Source organism: Petaurus breviceps, unplaced genomic scaffold (genome assembly GCF_028583685.1).
Source record: "Petaurus breviceps papuanus isolate PSGF00001 unplaced genomic scaffold, PetGlider_PUasm1.0 173, whole genome shotgun sequence".
Classification (NCBI taxonomy): Eukaryota; Metazoa; Chordata; class Mammalia; order Diprotodontia; family Petauridae; genus Petaurus; species Petaurus breviceps.
In genome coordinates, this window is record NW_027185759.1 from 5,933,691 (window position 1) to 5,956,413 (window position 22,723).

At 43.1% G+C, this 22,723-nt stretch overlaps 1 protein-coding gene across 2 annotated transcripts in view; it reads right to left on the reverse strand.

The window, feature by feature from the left end:
• Nucleotides 1-9,564: 9,564 nt before the first annotated feature.
• The window catches only part of IL1RAP (interleukin 1 receptor accessory protein), a 146,728-nt gene continuing 133,569 nt past the window's right edge, over nucleotides 9,565-22,723 (reverse strand). Inside the window, exon 11 of one of the 2 annotated variants that reach the window (XM_069083301.1) lies at nucleotides 9,565-11,469. In XM_069083301.1, coding sequence (XP_068939402.1) covers nucleotides 10,748-11,469 — 722 coding nt within the window. In that variant the 3' untranslated portion in view covers nucleotides 9,565-10,747. Of the gene's footprint in view, nucleotides 11,470-15,774; nucleotides 19,047-22,723 lie in introns of those variants that run through there. The other variant, XM_069083302.1, reaches the window with a different exon arrangement.

The following is a 22,723-nucleotide window of genomic DNA, read 5'->3' on the forward strand; positions in this document are numbered from 1 at the left end:
GTCACGAACAGGATCTGCAGAATAAAAGGAAAGTATGGGGACTGGGATAATTGTTTGTTTCCCAGTTGTGGTAGCTGTGATTCTGTGGAGCCGTGGAGCAGGAGAGAAGAATGGCCTGCATGAGGATTTCGCTGAGCTGAGAGCAGGAATGGTGAGCTGCTGTTCAGGGGAAAAAGGTCAGCACCCCGAACTTCAAAGCATACAGGCAGAATTATCAAGACAGAAACAGATCAAGTAGACAGATTTCCAAACTATCCAACCATTACATCCATACCAAATCAGCTTGGGTTTTTAAAGCAGGAGGGGGGGGGAAGGGGGAGGGGCCTGGACAACGGCTTCCCAGAATCCATATCAAATCATCAAATCACAGAACACTTCTCAAAGTGAGCCCCCAAAACAAAGCTACACATCAGGGCTTATATAGCCTTCTCCTGGCTCAGAAAATGTAACAACCTTATTGACTCACTGGCCAATCAAGAAGTATTTACTGAAAAACAAGCCTCCCACCCAAGGCTTCAGGTGCACTTTAGCCTAGGGGCAGGGAAGATCTTCCAAATTTGCATTCCCATTACAGCTACAGTGTTCAATATTCTGTGGCTAGTGAGTCTCATAGGCATAGAAGAGAGTAGCCAAATATGGCTCTTCCTTCATCCAGGTACAGTTATTTTCTTAGCAAAATCAGTGAGGCTTCATAGCATTGAAATAGCATCATGAGCAACTAATCAACTGCTTAAAAAAACAGCCTCCCAACCCTCAGAGCTAGTGGAGATATCAATGGGATAAGCCTTTCTAAAGCTCTACATCTTTCAAGAGCCCACTGTCACTTGAGTACTGATGATGCTGAGTGTGAATCTCTTACTTAGCTCTGGGGAGAAATGTCATAAGCAATGCCTCCTAATGATAATGCTCCACTCATGGTTAGCTTCTAAATGGCCTTGGTTCTTCCAAGGCTGCCTGGCAGAGGCAGTGAATGGCTCATTGGCAGGTAATGTGAGCATCTTTTTCTAAAAGTGATAATTTCAGCTGACTTGGTTGCAGGCAGGCAGATTTAGGCTAAATGTAAGGGAAAACAAAAATTCCTAAACATTTGAGTTTTCCCAAGGTGGAATGACCCACTTCAAGAAGCAGTCAATTACCCTTCACTAAAAGTCTTCAAGCTTCTGGAGGGCCACTTGTCAAGTACGTTATTGAGTGGAGACATTTTTTTTTTCAGAGTGGATTAGGCCAGCTGGCCACTGAGTTTAAAATTCAGAGTTTCTATGATTCTAGGAGATCGTGAAGGGAAAAAGATAGCAATCATGCTCTGATTTCTGCATCTGCTTCTTTTTAGAAGAAAAGTTATTATAATCATGAATATTTACAGCATCTTATTTTAGGCAACTATTCATTTTTGGACCTATGCATTGATAAGCATTTTTGAAATATCCCCTTCTCCCAATTAGTGGGGTTGATGTTCTCTGGAGTTTGGCTGCCCTTTATCTGTAAGGGTCTAACAAATTCATTCTCATCTTATGTCTGAAAGCTTTTGGACACAGTTTGTCAAGATTTCTATAGCTAAAGATCCTATCTGGTGAGAATCTTGACAACTGAATGTTGGCCATCCAGGTATATTGGGTAAATGAAATATCTGTCACTGAGAATCAATGCAATCTTGGGCAAAACACTTCTCCTCTTTGAGGCTCAGTTTCTTTATCTGAAAACAGGGGATAATATTTTTACTCTATATCTCTCAAAGTTGTTATGAAGAGGGTGCCTTAGAGACTGAAAATAGCATAAAAACATTCAATATCGATCAAGAGAATCTCATTCATCAGGATATTCTGTCAATCATGCAAATCTCAGACCACTCAAGCCTGCCCAGGCTGCACTACAATGGTCCCCATCCTGCTATGAATTCGACAATGGGGGTCCCCACCAATGTGCTGAAAGGATTCCTTGTTTTGTCTTCACGTAGCCAACATACACATAAATCACATAGACTCTCCATCAATTATCACTCACTCTCACCACATGGTCAGTGTATGTTCATTTCCCATCATATGTTTCTCATCTGATTTTGTTCCTTTTTGTACTTCTTTATTTACGTGACCCAAACTACTCATATCCATAACATATGTCTCCCTTGTCTCTATTGATTATTTTCATATCTTTGAAAACTGTACTGTTCCATGATTAACATCTATATGATACTTGTAGAATATCAAAATATTAGTATTAGGAAGCTGGAAGTTTCAGGGGGAACTTTAGGGTATTAAAGCAGCCTTCCCTTTTCCTCTGTTTAATTCAAAGACAACTCATTGCCCACACACAGCTAGTGTTGCTCTAAAATTTATATAACACTAGCATGCATTATATTTTCTCTATCTCTACCTCATAGACAATAAATATTTGGCATCCACTTTTTTTAATGTAAATGGCTATGTTAAACTATTTTGATTCTTTATGAATACTTTCTGAGGCTTAAAAGCCATCTGGGACCAGAGAATCTGTCTTGGACATATTCTGGATCTTTCATAAGACCATAAACTTTGAGGTTGTGAGTTTCATAAACCACTGTTTATGAAATCCAGGAGAAAACTGAGACCCTGGGATGTTTAGTGATATGTCCAAGATCTCTCAGGTAGTAAGCATCAGAAGAAGGACTTGAACCCAGGCCTCCTGACTTCAGAGCTGAGGCTTTTGCCAAGGTCTTCTTCCTGAGTGTGACAATGACCTTTGCTGAGCATATATCTATTTCTGTCTGGACTCCTCTGAATATGACTGAACCTCAAGCAAGAGGATTTCCTTTGTTACATCTTAAAAAGTATATTGTATGATTTTGTTCCCTGTAAGGGACAATATCTGCCTATAAGCCACAATCTTATTCCATTAGTCAAATGTGCACACTTAAAGAATAGATAAGGAATAAGTTCACTGTGCACTCTACAGCTTTCATTTAAACATGGGGTGCTAAATGAAGTGTCTGCTATTGGATATTACTGGTGAAAGTTTCCCTATTTCCATTAAGTATCCTTGTCTAAAGAAATAGTAATAATAACAACAGCATTTATATAGGGCTTTAATGTTTGCAAATGTTTTACATTTACTGCACTTTATATTATAAATGGGCAGCAAGGTGGCCCAGTGGATAGAATGCTGGGCTGTGGATCAGAAGGTTAATCTTTGGGAGTTCAGATCTGACTATGGACACTTCCTAGTTCTGGGCTCTGGCCAAGTCATTTCACTCCTTTTGCCTACATTCCCTCAGTTGTAAAATGAGCTGGAGGAGGAAATGGCAAACCACTCCCATGTGTTTTTCAAAGAAAACCCTGAATGGTTTTATGAAGAGTCAGAAATCCCTGAACATTATAATATACAATAAGTATTATCTCATTTGAGCTGCACAATGACTCAGGGAGGTAGAAGCCTTTATTATGCCCATTTTATAGATGTGAAAACTGAAGCCGAGCTCAATCAATCCTCCCAGGGTCACACAGTTGATTTGTATCTGAAGCAGGACTGGAGCTCAGCTCTTGGTGACTCTGGGCTTAGAGCTCTAGCCAGCATGCCTTCTAGCTGTGATTTCTTTTTTCTTGTAGACACTGTATACAGACGAGGAAGCTGACATCTAGGCCTGTAGTGGTGAATGTTTTCTCTGTAACTTTTCTCAGTTTTAATAAGATCTGAGACTTTTTAATGCCCAATATGAGGTTTCATTAGAGATTCAATTGCCTCTGGCTCCTTGGGGCAAGTTATATTAGCAATTCAATATTCACAATGCCTACGGCAATTGTAAATATGCTGATGTGGTTATTAATCACAAAATGTATCAGGCTTTCTATATGGGGGACAAAGAGAGAACATTCATTAAAATACCAAAAGACTGAGTCCCCAAAACAGAAAGTCAAAGCCATCGAGTAGTCATGAAATTGGCACAGGTAGATAAAGCAGAAAGAACCCACATTCACAAGCCTTTAAAACAGAACAGGCTACCTCAGGCAAAGGTCTTCCTCTCACCACTCACAGCAACTACTCAGCATCCAAGAAGCATGCTCCCAGCAGCTCCGGCCCCTGGCAGTCCTCAGCAGGAGTCCTTAGGAGAAATTTCTGGCTGGCTCAAAAAGGGGTTTGCGCCTCCACCTCCACCTGGGCACTACCGCTGCCTCTGCCACCACCCCCGCAGCTGTCGCTGCCACCTCCAGGCACAGCAGGAACTCTAGCTTGCCTTCAGCTTCCTCTTGCCCCACCCCTTCCTGCTACATCAGCAAGTCCAATGGGGCATGGAAGATCTTTAAATCCCAGAAGCCTTACACAAGTCTAACCCTAAACACTCCTTTCTGCTGCTCTCTGAAGCAGCCAAACCAAAGGACAGATACCTTGTTGAAAGAAAGGAAAATAGCCTGCTTGTATTTGGAGCCTCATTCAAGATATGGAAGGAAGGTGTCAAAAAAGACTGGAATTAAGGAGGAGAGGATCATAGAACTCAGAAATCACTGACCCCTCCTTCCATTTTACAAATAATCAAACTGATGCCCAAGGAAATGCAGTAACTTGATTAAGCTGACACAGGTAATAATTAGCAGAGACAGGATTGGAACCCAACTTTTGAGCGTAAACCCAATAATACTCTCTGCTCTGTGCTCTGTACAGATGCCTCTAGGAAGATCAATAGGTAGAGTGCTGCCCTAGATTCAGGAAGATCCAAGTTCAAATCCAGTGTTAGACACATACTAGTTTTATAATCATAGACAAGTCACTTTACCTCTGTCTACCTTTCATCCAGTGTAAAATGGAGAAAATAACTGTACCTACCCCCCATTTCTTTTGTGAAGATCAAATAAAATAATTAATATAAAATGCTTAGAACAGTTTTGTACCATAGTAGGCAATTTATAAATGTTTGTTTCATTATGAAATAAAAAATGAAAAAATTTAATTGCATTAAATTAAAAAGTTTTTGCACAAACAAAGCCAATGCAAGAAATAATAGAAGGGAAGCAGAAAGCTAGGAAATATTTTTGTGCAACCAGTGTCCCAGATAAATGATTCCTTTCAAAAATATATAAAAAAATATATAAAATACATAAAATGGGCATATATAGAGAATTGAGTCAAAGTTATAAGAATTCAAGTCATTCCCCAAATGATAAATAGTCAAAGGCTATGAATAGACAGTTTTCAGAGGGAGAAATTAAAGCTATCTATAGTCATATGCAAAAAAAAATGTCCCAAATCACTATTGATTAGAGAAATAAAAATAAAAACAACTATGAGCATCAAATCTATCAGATTGATTAACATGAAAAAACAGGACAATGATAAATGTTGGACATGTGGGAAAATGATAATACTGGTGCATTATTGGTGGAATTGTGAACTGATCCATCCATTTTGGAGAGCAATTTGGAACTATGCCCAAAGGGCTATAAAACTTTGCATACCCTTCGACCAGCAATACCACTTTTACATCTGTAGGCAAAAGAGATTATAAAAATGGAAAAGGGCCCACATCTACAAAAAATGTTTATAGCAAGCTGTTTTTTTTTTTTTTGGTGGTGGCCAAGAATTGGAAATTGAGGGGAAGTCCATCAATTGGGGAATGGCTGAACAATTTGTGGTATATAAATGTAATGGAATACTATTGTTCCATATGAAATGCTGAGCCAGTGGACTTCAGAAAAACCTGGAAAGACTTATATGAACTGATGCTTAGTGAAGTGAGCAGAACCAGGAGAACATTGTCCACAGTAAGACTCACATTGTTTTATTGACTTTGATAGACTTAGCTCTTCTCAGCAATGCAATTATCTAAGACAATTCCAAAAGACTCATAATGGGAAATGCTGTGCAAATACAGATAAAAAGAACTTTGGAATCTGAAAGCAAATTGAATAATATTATATTCTTTCTTTTATGTTTCTTTTCTTTTTTGTGTTTTTTTCTTATTCTTTTTTCATCACGTGACTAATGTGGAACTATGTTTAATATGTAATTTGTACATGTATAGCCTATATCAGACTACACTTCCTTCTTGAGGAGGGGATAGGGGAGGGAGAGGGGAAAATTAAAACTCATTATCTTATAAAAGTGAATTTTGAAAACTAAAAATTAAATAATTACTTAATTTAAAAATCTTTTTTCCCCTTTAGTTCATTCTCTTCACTGCTATGCCTTTTTAAAAAGCAGTAAAAGATCACTGAAAAATCCAGAGCTGTGAGAAGGAGCAAGGCAATTTTGTTAATGTCACACTTGTCTCTCTTTCCCTTCCTCCTTTCCTCACTTAGTCCTGCATCACTTGCAATGCAAGTTTTGTCTCCACCACTCACCTGGACATCCCCACTCTGAGGCTCATCCTTTTGCCCATTGGCCTCCTTCAGTTTCTGTTCTCCTTGAACTCTCCCACAGTACTTGGTTCTACTGACCAATATTGCTCTCATGACATCATATGCTCCTTGGTCATCAGTGAGTGGGTGTTTTCTTTCCTCTTGAGCTCCTCCTTTAGCCTCTCTTACCACAGTGGTTCCCTTTGCTTTGATGGTTCCTCATGATCTTCCTATCATCTAAATATTCCCTTCTCCTTGGCGACTCCATCCAATCTAGTGGCCTCCATTTTCACCTCATGCAGGTGCTCTCTATGCCTATCTCAAACTGCTATCCAGAATTTCACTCCTCTCTTTCTCTCTGCCTGCAGGCGATTCGCTATCATTTATCCTGTCACCCTCTCAAGCTCAGCATGCCTAGCATGGGACACTTACTCTCGCTCTGCAGGCTAGTTCTCCTCCAAGGTCCCACTAGCCTGTAAGTCATTTAAGTTTGGGAGCTTGGAGAATCTCTCTCACCATTCACATCCAATCAGTTGCCAAGAGCTGTCACTGCTATATTGACAATATTTCTCACCTTTCCCTCCTTTTTTCCAGCTCCATAATAGCCACCCTGATGTAAATGCTTGCCTCTTCTATTGTGGATTTGTCACACCAGCCTCCCTGACCCTTCCTGCTGCAGTATTTCTCTGACACCAGATCTTTTTAATGATCTTTCCTTTTCACAGTCCTTCTTTGCCCCAATCCCCAAATCTTAAGCAGGTCCCCATGGTCAGAGCCTATTGTCAAGTCTTCATCTTGTCATTCAAGACTGTACTGGACCCAGATCCAAGTCCCATCCCCCCTCCCCCCCATCGTATGCTGTTGTCTTCCCACTCCTTTGCTGTCTCCCAGACAAGATGGCGCACTCAGCAGTCTTTGTTCCCATTCTCCCATTCCCTGTCTCCCTTCTCTGTCCAGACCATCCTCCATGCCTGCAGTGCACTCCACCCTGCTATACACCTGCTAATGTACTTTCCTCTTTAAGTGTAGCCTTCCCACCCCCCTGCTGATGAAGGCAATCTTTACTTCGCGTAACAGCTACGTGATAAAAAGAGCACAGAACAAGGAAGGAGGAGAGAGCCGGGTTCATATCCTGCCTGCTGTAGAACAATGGGGGTGCCATGTCACCTTTATGAGCCTGTTCATTGCCTTCAAGCCCCAATATAGAATGCAATGCTTGACATTAAAAGTCCTTCCTACTCTGACCTCTTCCTCCAACTCTAATGGTTTGGGACTTTATCCGCACACTACCATCTTGCCGTGCTAACCACCTCTGTTTTCCTCCTATGTGAGCCTCCATCTCTCAGTTCAGTCTCCTAACCAAGCATCATGGTTGTAGATTCTTGAAAAGGAAATCAAGGCAATAGAATCAAGACTGACCTGTGGTTATAGCTTTATGTCTAGAAGGGGCCATTATGGAAAACCAGCTCAAACTTGATCTTTTACAGGTGAGGAAACTAAGGCTCAGGGAATTAGAGGGATCTTCTTAAGGTTATACAGTGAGTTAGTGGAAGAGTCGGCATTGGACCCCTGACTCTGAATTCAGCAATATTTTGTTAGCTTTCTTCTATATGCTGGCATCGGCTCCAAGCTCAAAACCCGCCCATGACACAGGCTAGCTAGAAAGCAGGGCACCCTTTAGCCTTTAGGGTTATTTGTGCATCTATAAAGTAGGGATATGAGTATCCGGGACGGTAGTTGGGAGAATTAGGTTAGACAATAAAATTAAGTGTTGAAAGATTATTTGGAAATAACAATTTGCAATAAAAAGAAAGAGGCAAAATAAGAGTTGCAACTGATGGATTGGCCACTGCCGGGAAGCTCAGGACGAATGCCTCACATCTGTCCAGGCCACATGGGCCATTAACAAAGCCTCTGTTGAGTGTTTACTATATAAGTCACTATTACAGGAGCCGGGTGCCAAGCTCAGTCTGAATTATAGGCCTGTGCAATAAGGAGAGGAAGATGGAGGGATCAAGGCACAACTATCAGAAGAGCAACCGGTCTAGGAAGTGAGGGCAGAGCTGCTCCTGAAAGAGCACGGCGCCTTGGCTCTGACAGAGATCAAGTCTTTCTGAACAAGGATGCTTACAGTCTTAGACACTGCTCTGGCCTTCAGAGAGCTTTCCCACCCTGTTCCTTGGGAGGGCCCTGGGATTTTCCTCCATATTCACATTAATCAAAAGTCACTTAGTTTCTCTCTCTGTCTCTTTCCCTGTCTGTCTGTCTCTCTGTCTCTCTCTTTGTGTCTCTCTCTCTCTCTCTCTCTCTCTCTGTCTCTGTCTCTCTGTCTCTCTCTCTCTCCCTGTCTGCCTCTCTGCCTCTCATATTCCAGCTCTTTGGACTGGCAAGGTGGTGATTTTTAATATTTGCATGCTTGCACAACCCTAAAAACGGCTGCACTTTGATCGAGGAAAATCATTCTTTCAGGACCTGGAATAACCAGTTTATCTTTTCCACCCACAATAGAATTCTGGAGCAATACAGAGTTAGGTGAAACTCTCTTCTTCTTACCATCTGTTCTTGCAAGTTCGGAATAGTGTCAACAGCTACTCCACCGAGACACGAGTGTGTGGCACAGACCACTTCCTGTTCCTGTGAAGGAAGCGTGTGGCACCCTGTTCCCAGCTCTGTCTGCCCAGAGTGTCGCCCATGCCTGGATTGCTCTACATCCTCTCTTTTTGCCTCGCGGATGCCCTGGCTTCCTCGTGTGTCACCTTCTGTACAAACATTTCCTGGTTCTCCCTGACGATAGTTCTCCTCCTACAAATTATTTTGCATTTCTTTACATGTGTATATGCTATCCATCCCCAAAGAATGTAAGCAGACTAAAGGTACAGGGTTCTTTGGTTTTCTTTGCTCTTGTTTTGCTTTGTATCTGTAGCCTCTGGCACACTGAGTAGGATATAGTAGGTGCTTAATAAATGTACACTGATGTTGATGTCTTATGTCTATGATTGCTTAGGTAAATTTCTTTCCAGTCGGAGTCTCCCAGGCTTTGACTCAAATTTGATGATGCCTGCAGACTGTCAGTAGTTCCAGGTTTACAGGAAGCTTACGGCTGTTTCACTCTGTGAGTCATGCATAGGTAGAGAACCCACAGCTAACTCCTCCCCTTCTGTCCCCTGTGGCCACCTGCTTTTCTGCTGTCACGCAAAAATGTTTTTATATAAAGGACAAAACTCACTTTCTTCAATTTTTCCAAACATGTTTTACATTTTTAAGCATTGTAACACCAAGAAATAGTTCTTCCCAGCACACTTTTACGGATCTACAGTCATAATTCTCCATAGGAAAATATCCCACAAAATCAGGCATAATTTCCTAGGTGAGAATCTCTGAACCAAGAAACATGCCATGCCCTGCCTAAGAATCGAGCCATTACAAGCAAAGTGCATTGTGGGAAAAGGCACTTTGGAATATGGGGGATTCCGACGTTCTGGACATGCGGGCAGGCTGGCCGAGTCACAAATTGCCTCCTGACGTGTATTGGTTCTGCCGCTTTGGATGTCCAGGTCCCAAGTGGGAGGGGTTTTCAGGTCGATGCCATCCTTTTTTTTTTCCTCCCCATTTTCTGGTTTGTCCAGTGCTGTTCTGTCCCTAAACTTCTTAATGTACAAAGTAGCGTTGCTTAAATAAGATTGTTCCACTCAACTGGTTCTTTACCTGGATAAAGACTCCCCAAAAAGCTTGACCTTCAACAGTCCCCAAAGAGAAAGAAATTCCCTCTGGTCTAAACTTTAAACAATTCCATATGGGAAGGAAAGAGTGCGGTCATAAGTTTAGGACAAATTAAAGGCCAGAAAAATAGAACTTTATTAACATAATCATTGGGTGTCTTAGGGAACAAGACTATGCAAAGGAGGAAATGGTTGGCTTTATGCTCCTGTATGGTGACTTTCTGGGCTTTGTGGGAAGGAGAAGCAGAATAGATGAGGACCTACCTGCCAGGATTGTTTGTGCTGCTTGTCTTTTCAGCCTCTATTTGAACCTCAATTTGTAATAAATGAGTTTCCCCCAGGCACACTTCCCAGGCAGACCCTCCCTGAATGGTTCACAGCCCACATGTACCTGACCACTCTTGCCATGGAGTCTACAGCAAGGGCTCACTGAAAACCACTTAGAATTCTGTTCTCAGGCTTTAGGTTGTTAGAGGGAGAGTAGGATCTAACGTGCTGTACTCAGAACAAGCCTCTTATGCCAGTCGAAGATCTATCCGGGCTTCTGAAGTTGTTGGGAATGGATCCAGGCCCTCCAGGGCTTTTGTGTTAGAAACAAAAGACAAGTTGTAGCAGGAAAAAGAACCCCATGGACTGGCCCACTCTGTGGCTCCAAATTTTCACTTTTCCCATTGGTTCATCAAACCAATGGGGCAAATGGGGGATCTGAGCCAGGGACCTTTGGAATCAGAGGACATAGAAGTCATTGTTATTGGATAGATCTGTGAAATGATGAAGGGCGAGGGCTGAGATCTGCGGGGCTGGAGTGGTCAGTCTGTTACCATTTTGAACCCAATGAGTTCCCACCTGCTGAGGGACAGGTTTGCAAAGGTGTGTCTCCCACTGGGTCTGGGTGGGAGCCTCTGTTCTGTTCTTGTTCCTGAGTGGTTTTTCCCCTTTGCAGTAGGTGACACAACACCGACAGGTCCCTGAGGCCTTGCCATGGTGCTTGGCTGCTGCCCCTGGGGTGGCTGGAGCTGTCCCTGCAGCTCTCCGGGAACCCAGGAGCTCTGGTGGCACTTTCAAACGGCTCCTCCTTCTCTGGATGTGGTCAAGGCTGATATCTGACTGGGAGGAGCAGCTCTCATTCCAGCCTGAACCCGAACTCAGGCTCCTCAAAGGCAAAGCCAAGCGCAAGGCCTTCCAGAATCTGGAGCTGGAACGTTTAGACCTCTCGCCCTCCCAGCTCACAAAAGAGACAGAGTCCTTCAGCTGGAGGATGCTAGGATGTGGGTGTTCTAGGGGCCGGTACTCCACCACCACTAGCTGTGTGGCGATGGAGTTCTGGCATAGCACCCCCAGCTTAAACTCCAGCAGGCTGATGCTCTTCTCTGTCAGGTAGTCTGGGCTGAGGACCACAATCATCCTCCGGCTTCTCTGGATGAAGTCAAAGACAGCTTCAACAGTGTCTAGATGAGAAAGGCAAGAGAGAGAGAGAGAGAGAGAGAGAGAGAGAGAGAGAGAGAGAGAGAGAGAGAGAGAGAGAACGAGAAGAGACTAGCAAGAGGTTACACAAACATTACAAGGTCAACATTTTGTTCTAGGGAAGAGTTGACAAAATGCAGTTCCTTTCTTTACAGAGGTAGAGGACTAAAATTATGGCATTTGGTGTGTACTGGTAAATGGAGTTGGTGTGTTGCTTGTTCCTGCTTAAATCTGTTTTTTTCCTCTCCTTTTTTATTCTGTGTAACAAGGCAGAGTTCCATGGAGAAGAACGGGGTGAATGTAAGAGCAGCAGTGTTTACATGCATGCAGATATTTGATGTCTCTATGAAATAAAGGTAGCTACTTATATCTTATACATGTGACTCTTACAGGTAGAAATACATATACATTTGCGTGTAGTATGTATGTCTACGTGTGTGTGTTTGTTTTCACATATACATATGTGCATATCTGTATATATGTACATATCCATAACCATTCACATAGGCAGACAGAGAAGGCCCAGCATGTCATGCCTCCTAAGGACAGGTTCCAAGGGTCAATTTAGCTCCCATCTATCTGGAAAATATCTTTTCAGCAATAATCGGGTGTGTAAGAAGTTAAGTCAGAACTTTGCAGACTGGGTTTCACCACAGACATTTTCTCTGTTGAATTTGGGAAAAGAAAATTGATCTCCTAGGGAGAGAGATAATACTAGACAGCATTTCAGAAGATTCTATGGTGGCTTAGTGCAGGGTGTAGAGTCAGGGCAGTCCGGGGGCTAAATCTGGCCTCTGGTGCTCTCTGGCTGGGTGGCCGCTGGAAAGTTAATTGTTGTCTCGGAGTTTCAGATGCTTCGTTGGCCTCCCTGAGGATGATTACTGTACATGCAGTACCTACCTCTCAGAGCTGCTACTGTCCTCAAGTGAAATAATGCTCCTAGAGTGTTCTGAGAATTGCAGAGAACCATACAAATGTCAAGTGCCATTACTTACTTTGGAGTGGACCCTGCTAGCTCAGTGCTTAGAAAATGCACTGTGCTTTTCCCAGGGAAGTCACCCCTTCAAAGGTTCTAAAGAAAACCATGGGACACTTTCAAAAGCACACAGAAAAATGTCCCTTTTATCCCAAAGACACCATTTTAGTTGTTATCAGTGAAAGGAATGACCTCGGTCCCATACTTTATATGCCTATAAATGAAAGCTGCCGAGTTACAGGTAATTGGATCACAAGGAAACTGACAGGGATTTAATAGAGCTAGGTGGCTCATCAAATTAATTCTCTCCAATTAATGGAGTGATCATGAATCTTTAATGACAGCTACAGGGATGCATGCTCAGCAAAAGCTCTGTTGGCTGGTTTCAGCCATAATGGGGGCTGGGGTGGGTGAATAATTGCTCAGTAAGCATGTTTTTTTAATATCCTACAAGAGCAGCCTAAACTTCCTCTTGCCTCCAAAAGTCTCTTTCTGCTGACTTCCCTTATTTTCTCTAGTTCAGATGGAGGATCACAGCCTAGGTGCAGTCCTTGCCTCCCCACTCTCTTCCCCTCCATCCATATCAAATCGCTTGCCAGGGCTCACTGATTTTCTTTCTGTAATATCTCTCCAATCTGCCCTCTTCTCTCCTCTTACATTGCCACCACCCTGGTCGAGGTCCTCATCTCCTCACACCTGGACTATTGTAGTAGCCGACTGGTTGGGTGCCAGCCAGGGATCAACTGACGCTCTAGTTCACTAGCCCATCCTCCACTCAGAGTGGTCTGACTATGTCACCTGCCTACTCCTCAAACTCCAGCAACTGTTTATCTCCTCTAGGACAAAATATAAAATGCTGCAATTGTCATTCCAGGCCTTTTTTATGCCTGTATGCTTCTGCCCTCCCCACACAAACGTTCCTTCTCTTTATAACTTGCTCCCTTTCCCCACCACCACATACGCTCTGACCCAGGGCCTCGTGACTGTTCCTCACATTGGACGCTCCATTGCCTGGGTGAGCCTTTTTCTGTGGGTGTTCCCAATGCCTGGAATGTGTCCCTCTTCATCTCAGCCTCATGGTTTTCTTAGCTTCCTTCAAGTAACAGCTCAAAGCTTGCCTTCTATGGAGTTGCAAACCACAGTTTAAGAAGCAATGAAGGGGTCTCGAGTGGAAACAGTTTATGAAGCCCTGCCCTGTAGGGAGCCCTTCCTGAGCCCCTTTAATGTTAGAACCTTGCATCTGGGGATGGCTTCCAATGAAGATGTATGTGCATGTATACACATGTATATGTGTGTACCTATGTGTGTAAATATTCGCATGTGTATATATGACTGTATTTGTGTGTATGTGTGTGCGTCTGTATCTATCTGTTTGTGTACATTGTTATTTCCAGGTTGTCTCTCCCATAAGACTATGAAGTCCTTGAGATCAGGGACTGTCTTTTGCATTTCCTTGTGTCCCCAGTGCTTATCCCAGTTCTGGCTGACAGTGGCACTTACTAATGTTTTTTGATTGACTAATGGATCACTTGGTGAATGTTTTGTGGTGGTGTCCATGATGGGAATGCAATGCTTTTCATCCACCATATTGTATGAAATATGACAGAGTTTCTAACCTAACATACCTGGATGAGGTATTCCAAGGTGTTGATGTCTTCTAAGTAGTTTCTATGCACTTGTTCCAAGATACTATATTAATTTAAACCGTGTTTGGACTTTGCCTTTAACTTTGCTTGCTATGATCCTCTGATTCTTTCAAAAACCTCAACCATGTTGAATCTCTGCATTTCAAAGCAACTTTGTTATTTTCGAAAGAGCCAAAAGTAAGCTGGAGTCAAAGCTGGTGAAAGAGGCAGGGGATTAAATAGGGTAAATATTATTTGTGGTTTAAAAAATGTGTGTTTGTGTGTGTGTGTTGGGGAAGGAGCTTCTAACCTGCCTTGGAATGACAGATTCCTAGTGGAGGGCACTGTTTATCACCAACCTTCACTGTCCCTTTCTAGCATCCCTAGTCTTGCTGGAGGTTACCATGGAGATTACTCTAGTTACATCCTCTTGGTTGCTATCCAGGCAAGCCGGAGGAAAGATAGCAACCCTAAATCTCTGTCTAACATTTTAATGTTGAGTGAACAGAATATTGATGGAGTGGAAGCAAGCGGGGGGAGTGTCTGGCAAGATATTTACCCAGGTAGAAGGTACAATTTGGCTGCAGAATTTATAAATCCTATTTTATTGTGAGGATTTGTTACAGAAAGACAGCACTTCTCATTACATCTTCCTGGGACATATGCATCTGCTGGAGATGAAAACGCCTCTGAATCACTCACATCTTTGGTCTCATCCCTGGGACTACTGGGCTCCAGGGCTGGACACAGAGCATCGAGCATGGAAATTGAGTGGCTGGATACCAAAGCCTGAGAAGCCTTCAATGAAAGCTAGAATTTGCAGTGATGCCCAAAAAGGGAAAGCAAGAGCCTGGGTTGAGGGGATCTGAATCAAAGCCACAAGGAACATGGCATGCCACCCTTTTGAGTGCCCACTCTTGTTCCAGGCACTCCTAAGGACTGGGTTCAAATTCCCAAGTATCTGTTCTACTTGCTACTTGGTGGACGTTGAGTAAAGCAGCTTTGATCTAGGCATGATTTCCTTCCTCTGTAAAATAAATGGGTTGAATAGATGCCTTCCACAAGATCTGTCCAAGGGCTAGATCAGAGTCTAAATCTTGACATCCTGGCTTGGAATGGGAGATAAGCTTTAAATGGGTAGTAATAAGTAATGTTCTGGTGGAGAATGCATTCACCTTAGACTCAGAAGCCCTGGGGTCCCATCCTGCAACTGTGACTAAGTACGAAGGTGGACATCAATCGCATGCTTCTGAGAATCACTTGTTGAATGCACAAACGAGAGGTATTCCTTGAACTATCTGACCCCTTCCTATTCTTTTGGCTACTTTATGTAGGAGGTGGAGAAAATTATTCATGAAGCTGGTCACATCTGACACAACATAAGGTGGAATTTTTCAAAGTCCACGAAATGACAAAGAATGGATAAGTTGCCCTGGCATTTGAACTTTGCCATCTCTAACCTAGTTTTCTCTCATGCTCCTGGGTAATACAGATTCTCCAGCAGGACGAACACCTTACTTGTTCTCAGAAATGCCCCAGGTACAAAAGTATTCCTCAAGTGCAGCTTGTTTCCCCTTATGTCTTACAAATTGCATGCCATCCTGAAGGGTCGATCTCATCTTGGCACCGAAAGCCTCAAAGAAAATTAAAAAAAAAAAAGAAAAGAAAAAAATATGCACAAACTAAAATTCAAAATGGAAAATAAATGGTTTATTTTAAAAATAAGCAAATTTACCAAACAGAAAAAATACAAAAATACAGAGATTTTAAAAACCTCAAAATATGAAAACATACAGAAAGAAAATATCCAATGGACAAGTAAAACTGAGTCAAACTGAAACGCTACCTTTCAGATTAGATTTAGCTTCCTGTCAACTTCTGCTAAATTACAAAAGGGAGTGCAGTTCATTTCTATGGTACCTGTCATAATGACTTATCTTTTCTAGGGTTGTGGGTCCATTTGAATTGAGAAAGACCTTTTTTTGCAAAGAAAAGGCCTTTTCCTGTTTGTGATTCCCCCTCCAAAGCGCGCTCACACGCACACACACACACACACGCACTGCCTGTCCCTCTTTGGGCTGGAAATTAGATTCTAATCTCGAACATCACTTTACAAGCAGTACCACTTCCAGCAGCAAGACTCAAGAGGTGGCATTTGGATAATTTCAATCCCAGACAGAAGTGGGAAAGACAGAATGCTACGAACATCACGGCACCTGGAATATTGGAACAAGTGACTTCATGGGCAACCAAATCTCACTACTTTACACAAAGAATTTTAGCTGGTTGATTTCAGTCAACAGATCAAGAAAAGGGTCCTCAAGAGAATCCTGTCCTGATAACTGCTGGGCAGTTGGGCCTAGGACACAGCGGATGTGTGTTCTCCTTTCTCCAGGGCCAAGCATCAGTTCAATACTCAGACCACATCTGGCATAACTTCACTGATTTGGTCCCTTCTAATGGCAGCAGGAGCACTGCATATGGCACAAGTCATAAGTCAACAATGAGGCCACCTACACACAGTAATGCAATGAGGGCAGACAGGGGGTTCAAAACTGATGACCTATGCTGGGGGGGGGCATGAATGCTCACCAAAGCATCAATAAGGAGAATAGGAAACACAAAAATATAAGTTAGAGGTTTGGCCACAATTGTCCAGAAGGTTCCTTCAGACCTGCTAGATCTCTATGTTGTCACAGAAAGCAGGCAGAGGGAATCTGACAGCAGGGGAGTTGGGTCAGAATCCCAGATCTGTTCCTTCCTACCCGTGCAAGCTTGGCCAAGCTTCTTCCCCAAATACACTCTTTTACTGGAGATAATCCTGCTTGTAATACTTAATACTTACCAAGTGGGGGGCAAAGTGCTTATACACATACACACACATATGTGTGCATATAAGTGATATACATACATACATACATACATATATATAGTACTTTTATATACATGTATGCATGTGTATTTTAAAGCTATCATTCCCATGTTCTGGTGAAGGTGCTCTGGGTACATGTGGAGTTATATATGCATGTACACACACACAGAAACACACACACACAATGGTGACTATATCTGGGATTTGTCGCTGACTTTTTCTTTTTTTTGTAAGCAATCGGGGTTAAGTAACTTGCTCAAGGTTACACGGCCAGTTATTATTTCTGGGTGTGGTGCTGAGTATCCGAGCCCAGATTTGATCCAGGTCATCCTGACACTGGAGCCGGTGCTCTTAATCGCTGAGGCACCTGGCCGCCTCTGTTGCTGATTTTTAGACTTTACGTTTTCCGCAAAATGCGTCTTTCCTCACCAGTGGCTTCCCAAAGGTCACTTGAGCTGGGAGGTACTGGACAAAGGAAGGTAGAACTCCTTCCTTTAAGTGGACAAAAAGGACCCAATGGGGGGTGTATTTGAAGAGCTGGAGAACTCCTTGGAAAGATGACCTTTTGTTTTGGTCCCCATACCTAAGACCATGGCAAAAAGCTGCTTTATTTTATGTTATCTTTTCTAGATAAAAGTAACTCTGCCTAGAATGTTCTCATCCTGGATTCCCAGAATCCATAGTATATTTCTAGTAGAATCTAGCAGATCCTACAGACAGGATCAGTAGTATGTACCCAGAAGCCACTGGCCTTCAATTGAATAATAGCAAAAATGATGAAAATAAAAACAAAATTATTAGTGCATGTCTAGGAAGTCAGTAAGTCTAAGGGGGAAATTGTCAGACAAAGAATTGGAGTCTTGAGTTCTAGTCCTGATTTTACCCCATTTAACCTGAACCTATGTCTCCCCCATCTGCACTACGTATATATTAATGTCTGCAATGCCAACTAACAGTTGCTATAAGGCTCCAAGCAGAAAATTTTTTGTAAACAGAAAGCACCATTAGACGTGTGAGTCACGAGACCTATGAATCCAACTCTCTGAAAGAGTAGTCCTGACCTGTGGCTGGTGGGGAGGTGGAACATATGTGTCAGCCCTGTAACAGCAGTAAAGGAAAATAGCACACCCACCGCCCCACTGCTTTCACAGGTCAGACTTTTTAAAGGCACTAGGTTAGTGAGGTTTGTGGTGGGTGATGTCTCATAAAGCAGACGCTAACAGCCAGGCTTCTGAATGTTCCTTCAGAGCCTGTGGGGCCTGGCATCCTTTTAAAGGATGAGCAGAGAAAGATTAGGAAAGAAGCAAGCCAGACACTCATTCCCAGACTGTCTGCTTCAAAAGGGGCGTCCTCGAAGGCTGGGAAGAGGTTGCCTTAGAGACAGGTGGGCAGAGAAGGAGCACAAAGAATAGACTTTTGGAAGTTGGTCTGGGAAGCCCAGATGCAGTCTCCCACCCGCCAGGACCTTTCCTGGACACTGCCTGTGGGTGGCTTCACAATCCTCCATGTGAGAAGTAGTCCTAAAACAATGGTGCTATCTCCAGAGGACAAAGCGTCTGCTCTAATTGACTCCTCCTAAATAAACCATATCCTATCTCTTCCATTTGTGGGGGGAGGGAAGGGGGGGACAATGTTCCCCAAAGTTCTCTCACACAAAAGTGTTCCTTTGTCCAACACAAAAAAGGCAAACAAACCGGGATATCTTTCTCAACTCTTGCCCTCAGACATTTTTTAAGGAAGAATAGGAAAGGCCTTGTTCCTTGCTGCTGGACTGACTAGGCCTCTTCTTCACAGGCATGGCCACCTGCAGCTGCTTCCAGAACCTGCCTTGGGGGTACTTGGACTTCTCCCCTTTCCACTTAATGACTGTGAGTGCCGTCTGGGCCCGCTTCAGCTCCTTCACCTTGGTCTCCTTGACTGCTTTGTACTGTACTAAAATGACGTGGATGTTGCCCTTAGAGGCCATGCTTTCTAGGCCAGCTTTGAGCTCCAGGAGGCTCTGGGTTCCCTGAAGGATGTAGTTGGGACTCAGGACAACCAGCAGGCGTCTGCTTTTCTGAATGAAGCTTAGAGTCTCATCTGTGACAACTGAGAGAGAAAAGGCCGTGGTGGTTAGTGTGGATGGAACCGGGTCACAGTAATTCTGCGTAGCCCTAGGAGCAGAGAGGATATATGCACATACATTCACACACATACACACGCACAGAGAATATCTGCTTTATATATGTACACCCTGCTTATATTTCTGTCTATATCCTTTCATAAAAGTGTGTGCATGTCTATATATCAGCATATGTGTCCATATGCATACATACCATCATGTATATGTATATGCATATCATATAAAATATGTTATGAATGTATTGTGTGCGTTGAACTATTTCACTATAATAAATGAAAAGCAGGAAGTTTTCTAGAAAATTTGGGAAGAGTTATATGAACTGATGCCAAGTGAAGTGAGGAAAACACGGAGAACAGTCTCTACAAGGGCAGAAACACTGCCAGGATAATCAGCTATGGAAAACGTGGTCATTTTGATGAACACCATGACCCCCCCCCCGCCACTCCAGAGGGCCCAAGATGAAAAGTGCTCTCCCTCCACTTTCAGCGGAGATTCAGAATGCAGACTGAAACATGTTTTCCCTTTTTATCAGAACATAGCTAACAAATAAATAGGTTTTGCATAACTTCATTTGGATAATGGGTATCGTATATAATATTATATATGTGAAAACATATACATGCACAAATGTAATTATATGCATATATGTACTGTCTTCTCAATGGGTAGAGGAGGGAGAGGTGAAATGAGAGAGAATATTTGGAAATGAAAATTAAAATAAAATTTAAAATAATAAAAAGAACCCTGTTCTGGGCAGCAGGGAGAGGCAAGCAGGCAACAAGGTGAAATCCATCAATACCACCCCCAATGCAGGCATTTACAAGAAATCGAGTTAAGATCTGGGGCTTGTGTCACGTGAGGTCCTGTGACGTGCAGGAGAGCAGGCCTTCCGCCATTGCCACCCAGGTATGTTCCTGAGAAAAAGCTCTGAAGAAGAAAAGAGGCGAACAGAGCGCTGGATCTGGACTCAGAGGAGCTGCTTTGGGACCTTGGTTTCCCCACTTACTTCCCATGTGACTCTGGACAAGCCACTCACCTTCCCTGTGCCTCAGTTTCCTCCTTTGTGAAACAAAAGGATTGACTGGGATGGTTTATGATGACCCCACCTGCTCCAAGCCTATGATGCCAGGATTCTGGATGCATCCCTTTGGAATATTCCTAGAGACCCATGTAGTTCATCTTATATCTGACACTTAGAGCTCGGGATGCTTTGTACTGGCAAGAATCTTTGAGTTCCATTCCCCATGACCAGTGACTCGGCTCCCCAGACTTCCCCCAAGCCTCCTCTTGATGTTACCTCTCATAAACATGGCTGTTTGCTTTCTCCCCCCTCCATTAGAGAATTAACTCCTTGAGGACAGGGACTACTTTTTGCCTTTGTTGGCATGCAGAGAGTTTTACACTCTCTCACAGACACTATGCCAGTGTCTGGGACAAAGTAAGCCCTTAAATGTTTGTTGACTGTAAGAGGAGGGGGCTGGAGGAGATGAATGAATAAGCAAATGAAAACACATTTCTTAAACTTGCTTATAAAACCAGGGATTTGGACTGAAGACCTTCAAAGGCCCCACCCAGCTTGAATCTATCATCCTTCCACCTCTGCTGCCTTCACTAGTTTCCAAGAGACTAAAATAAGGTCTTATCAATAAGAGGTTTGACATTAAAATGCCAATGAAAGGACAGTTATAATTAATGTTAATTTTGGTGGCACTGGACAGAAACACAACATGACCCTTCCATTTTTTGTCAAAAGTCCCTAAAGCTACAAGTGGTTCCTCCCTGCCCTTTTGATTTTAGCATGATGACATCATGCATGGATGGCATCTTCTGAGGACAAGAGAAGAACACCTGAGTGTCTAACACCTGAATGACATGTGGGAGAAGAGAAAGGCCTCTGAGGTCTAGGTTCAGGGATGGAAATTAGCCCCTATATGTCCCTCCCTAGACTCATATTGATGAAGAGTGAAGCATTCTGCAGTAACTGTCTAATACGTCTGTGTTTCACTGTCAAAAAAATATTTCTTTTTGGTCAGGAAAAAAAAAAGGCTATAGAGGAAAAGGGGTGGGGGAAGAAATTTGGAGCAACTTAATTGTTTTTTCCAAGCTTCCGATCATTTCCTATCACCAAACTTTTGGCAATAATCCATCTCCTGGGTCTGCTTATCAAGCCTCTGTAATCCTCTCACCACAACAGGGGAACATGCACTCCAGAACCCATGTTCTGCCTGAGGAAGCCTATTACACAGCTCGCCATGCTCTTGTGAGTGCCAGCAGAATCCTCATAATCTCCAGAAGTCGACAGGATGCAGTGAGAATCCTGATATGACAGTTTCTCACAGGGAACGGGGTCCAATGGACCATCCATTCCCCACAGCATGGCCAACAACTACTTAGGAACAAAAAGAAGCTGGAAAGGGGCCCAGAGGAAAACATGAGGGAGTAGGACCATGTCAGCAAGGAAAAGTCCCCTCGAAAGAGTCATCCAGGGACAGATGCTGAAGAAGACTCCTGCAGGGCTCTCTTTCTTGAATGACTGGCATGACCTTTCGGTTGTGACTATATGCAATGGAGCTGAGCCATATGACTTTCCAAAGGAGCAATAACACTGAACAATTCACAGTCCCACATCACTCCAGTCACCCCTCTTCCTACCATGAAAGGCAGTATTTAGAGGCATCGTGCCTGATCTAGAGGCAGGGAAACTTGGGTTCTAATCCCACCTAAGACACTTAAAAGCTGGGAGAGCCAAGCCACAAGAATGATGGCAGCTCTGGGGTCTTAGTGCCTCATCTGAAAAAGGAGAGAGTTAAACATGACAGCTCTCAGAGTCCTTCTGCCTCTCAGCCTAGAGTACTATTACTCAACATTTCAGTTCAAGTTTGTATCTAAACTACAAAGTTTGTAAGGGCAGGGGATGGCTTTGTATGTCTCCTTAAACCTCACCCACCCACCCAAGTGTCTTCGCTCTAGGAGATGTTCAGTTATTTTTGGTGAATGGATGAGTTAGGGGGGATGAAATCACTGGGCATGGCCATCATCCTTCACTGTTTCCTTTGAGAGAAAGCCTCCAGAGAAGTCAATTTAGTTTTATAAATGAAATTAAGATTGATCCCAATCTAAACTCATGGTAAGGTGTAGTGCTAAAGAGATCTGATGTGCAACCCAGCAGGGGCATGCCCTCCCACTAACCCAAAATGAAGGTAATGATAAGGCAGACTGCTTCTAACTTTTTCCTATAAAAGGGCTAAGGGAGCAGGGGAGGGGGTGTGACTCATGGGAAGTGAGTTATTCATTAAACACCTACTGTGTGCCAGACACTGTGCTACAGCTATCATTAACAAGAGTAAATGCAAGGCAGGGAAGAGATGTCAGCTACTGAAAGAACAGATCACTGGGCTCAGGCATTTTACCAGTCACCACTCAAGAGGGATATGCTAATGGAAATGGATTCTTAACAGAATATGAAAGCAGGCCTGCAAGGACCTTCCCTTGGCAGCTTTGTTTGCCATTGTCTGGCAACATTCCATGGACTCTTCAGTAGCAAAGTTGCATTTCCTTACAAACATTCTGAATTGCAGACTTATTAATGTGGGGTATGGGTCTGGGTAAATGGCTAGTATATTTTCTGAGAATGTTCAGAATA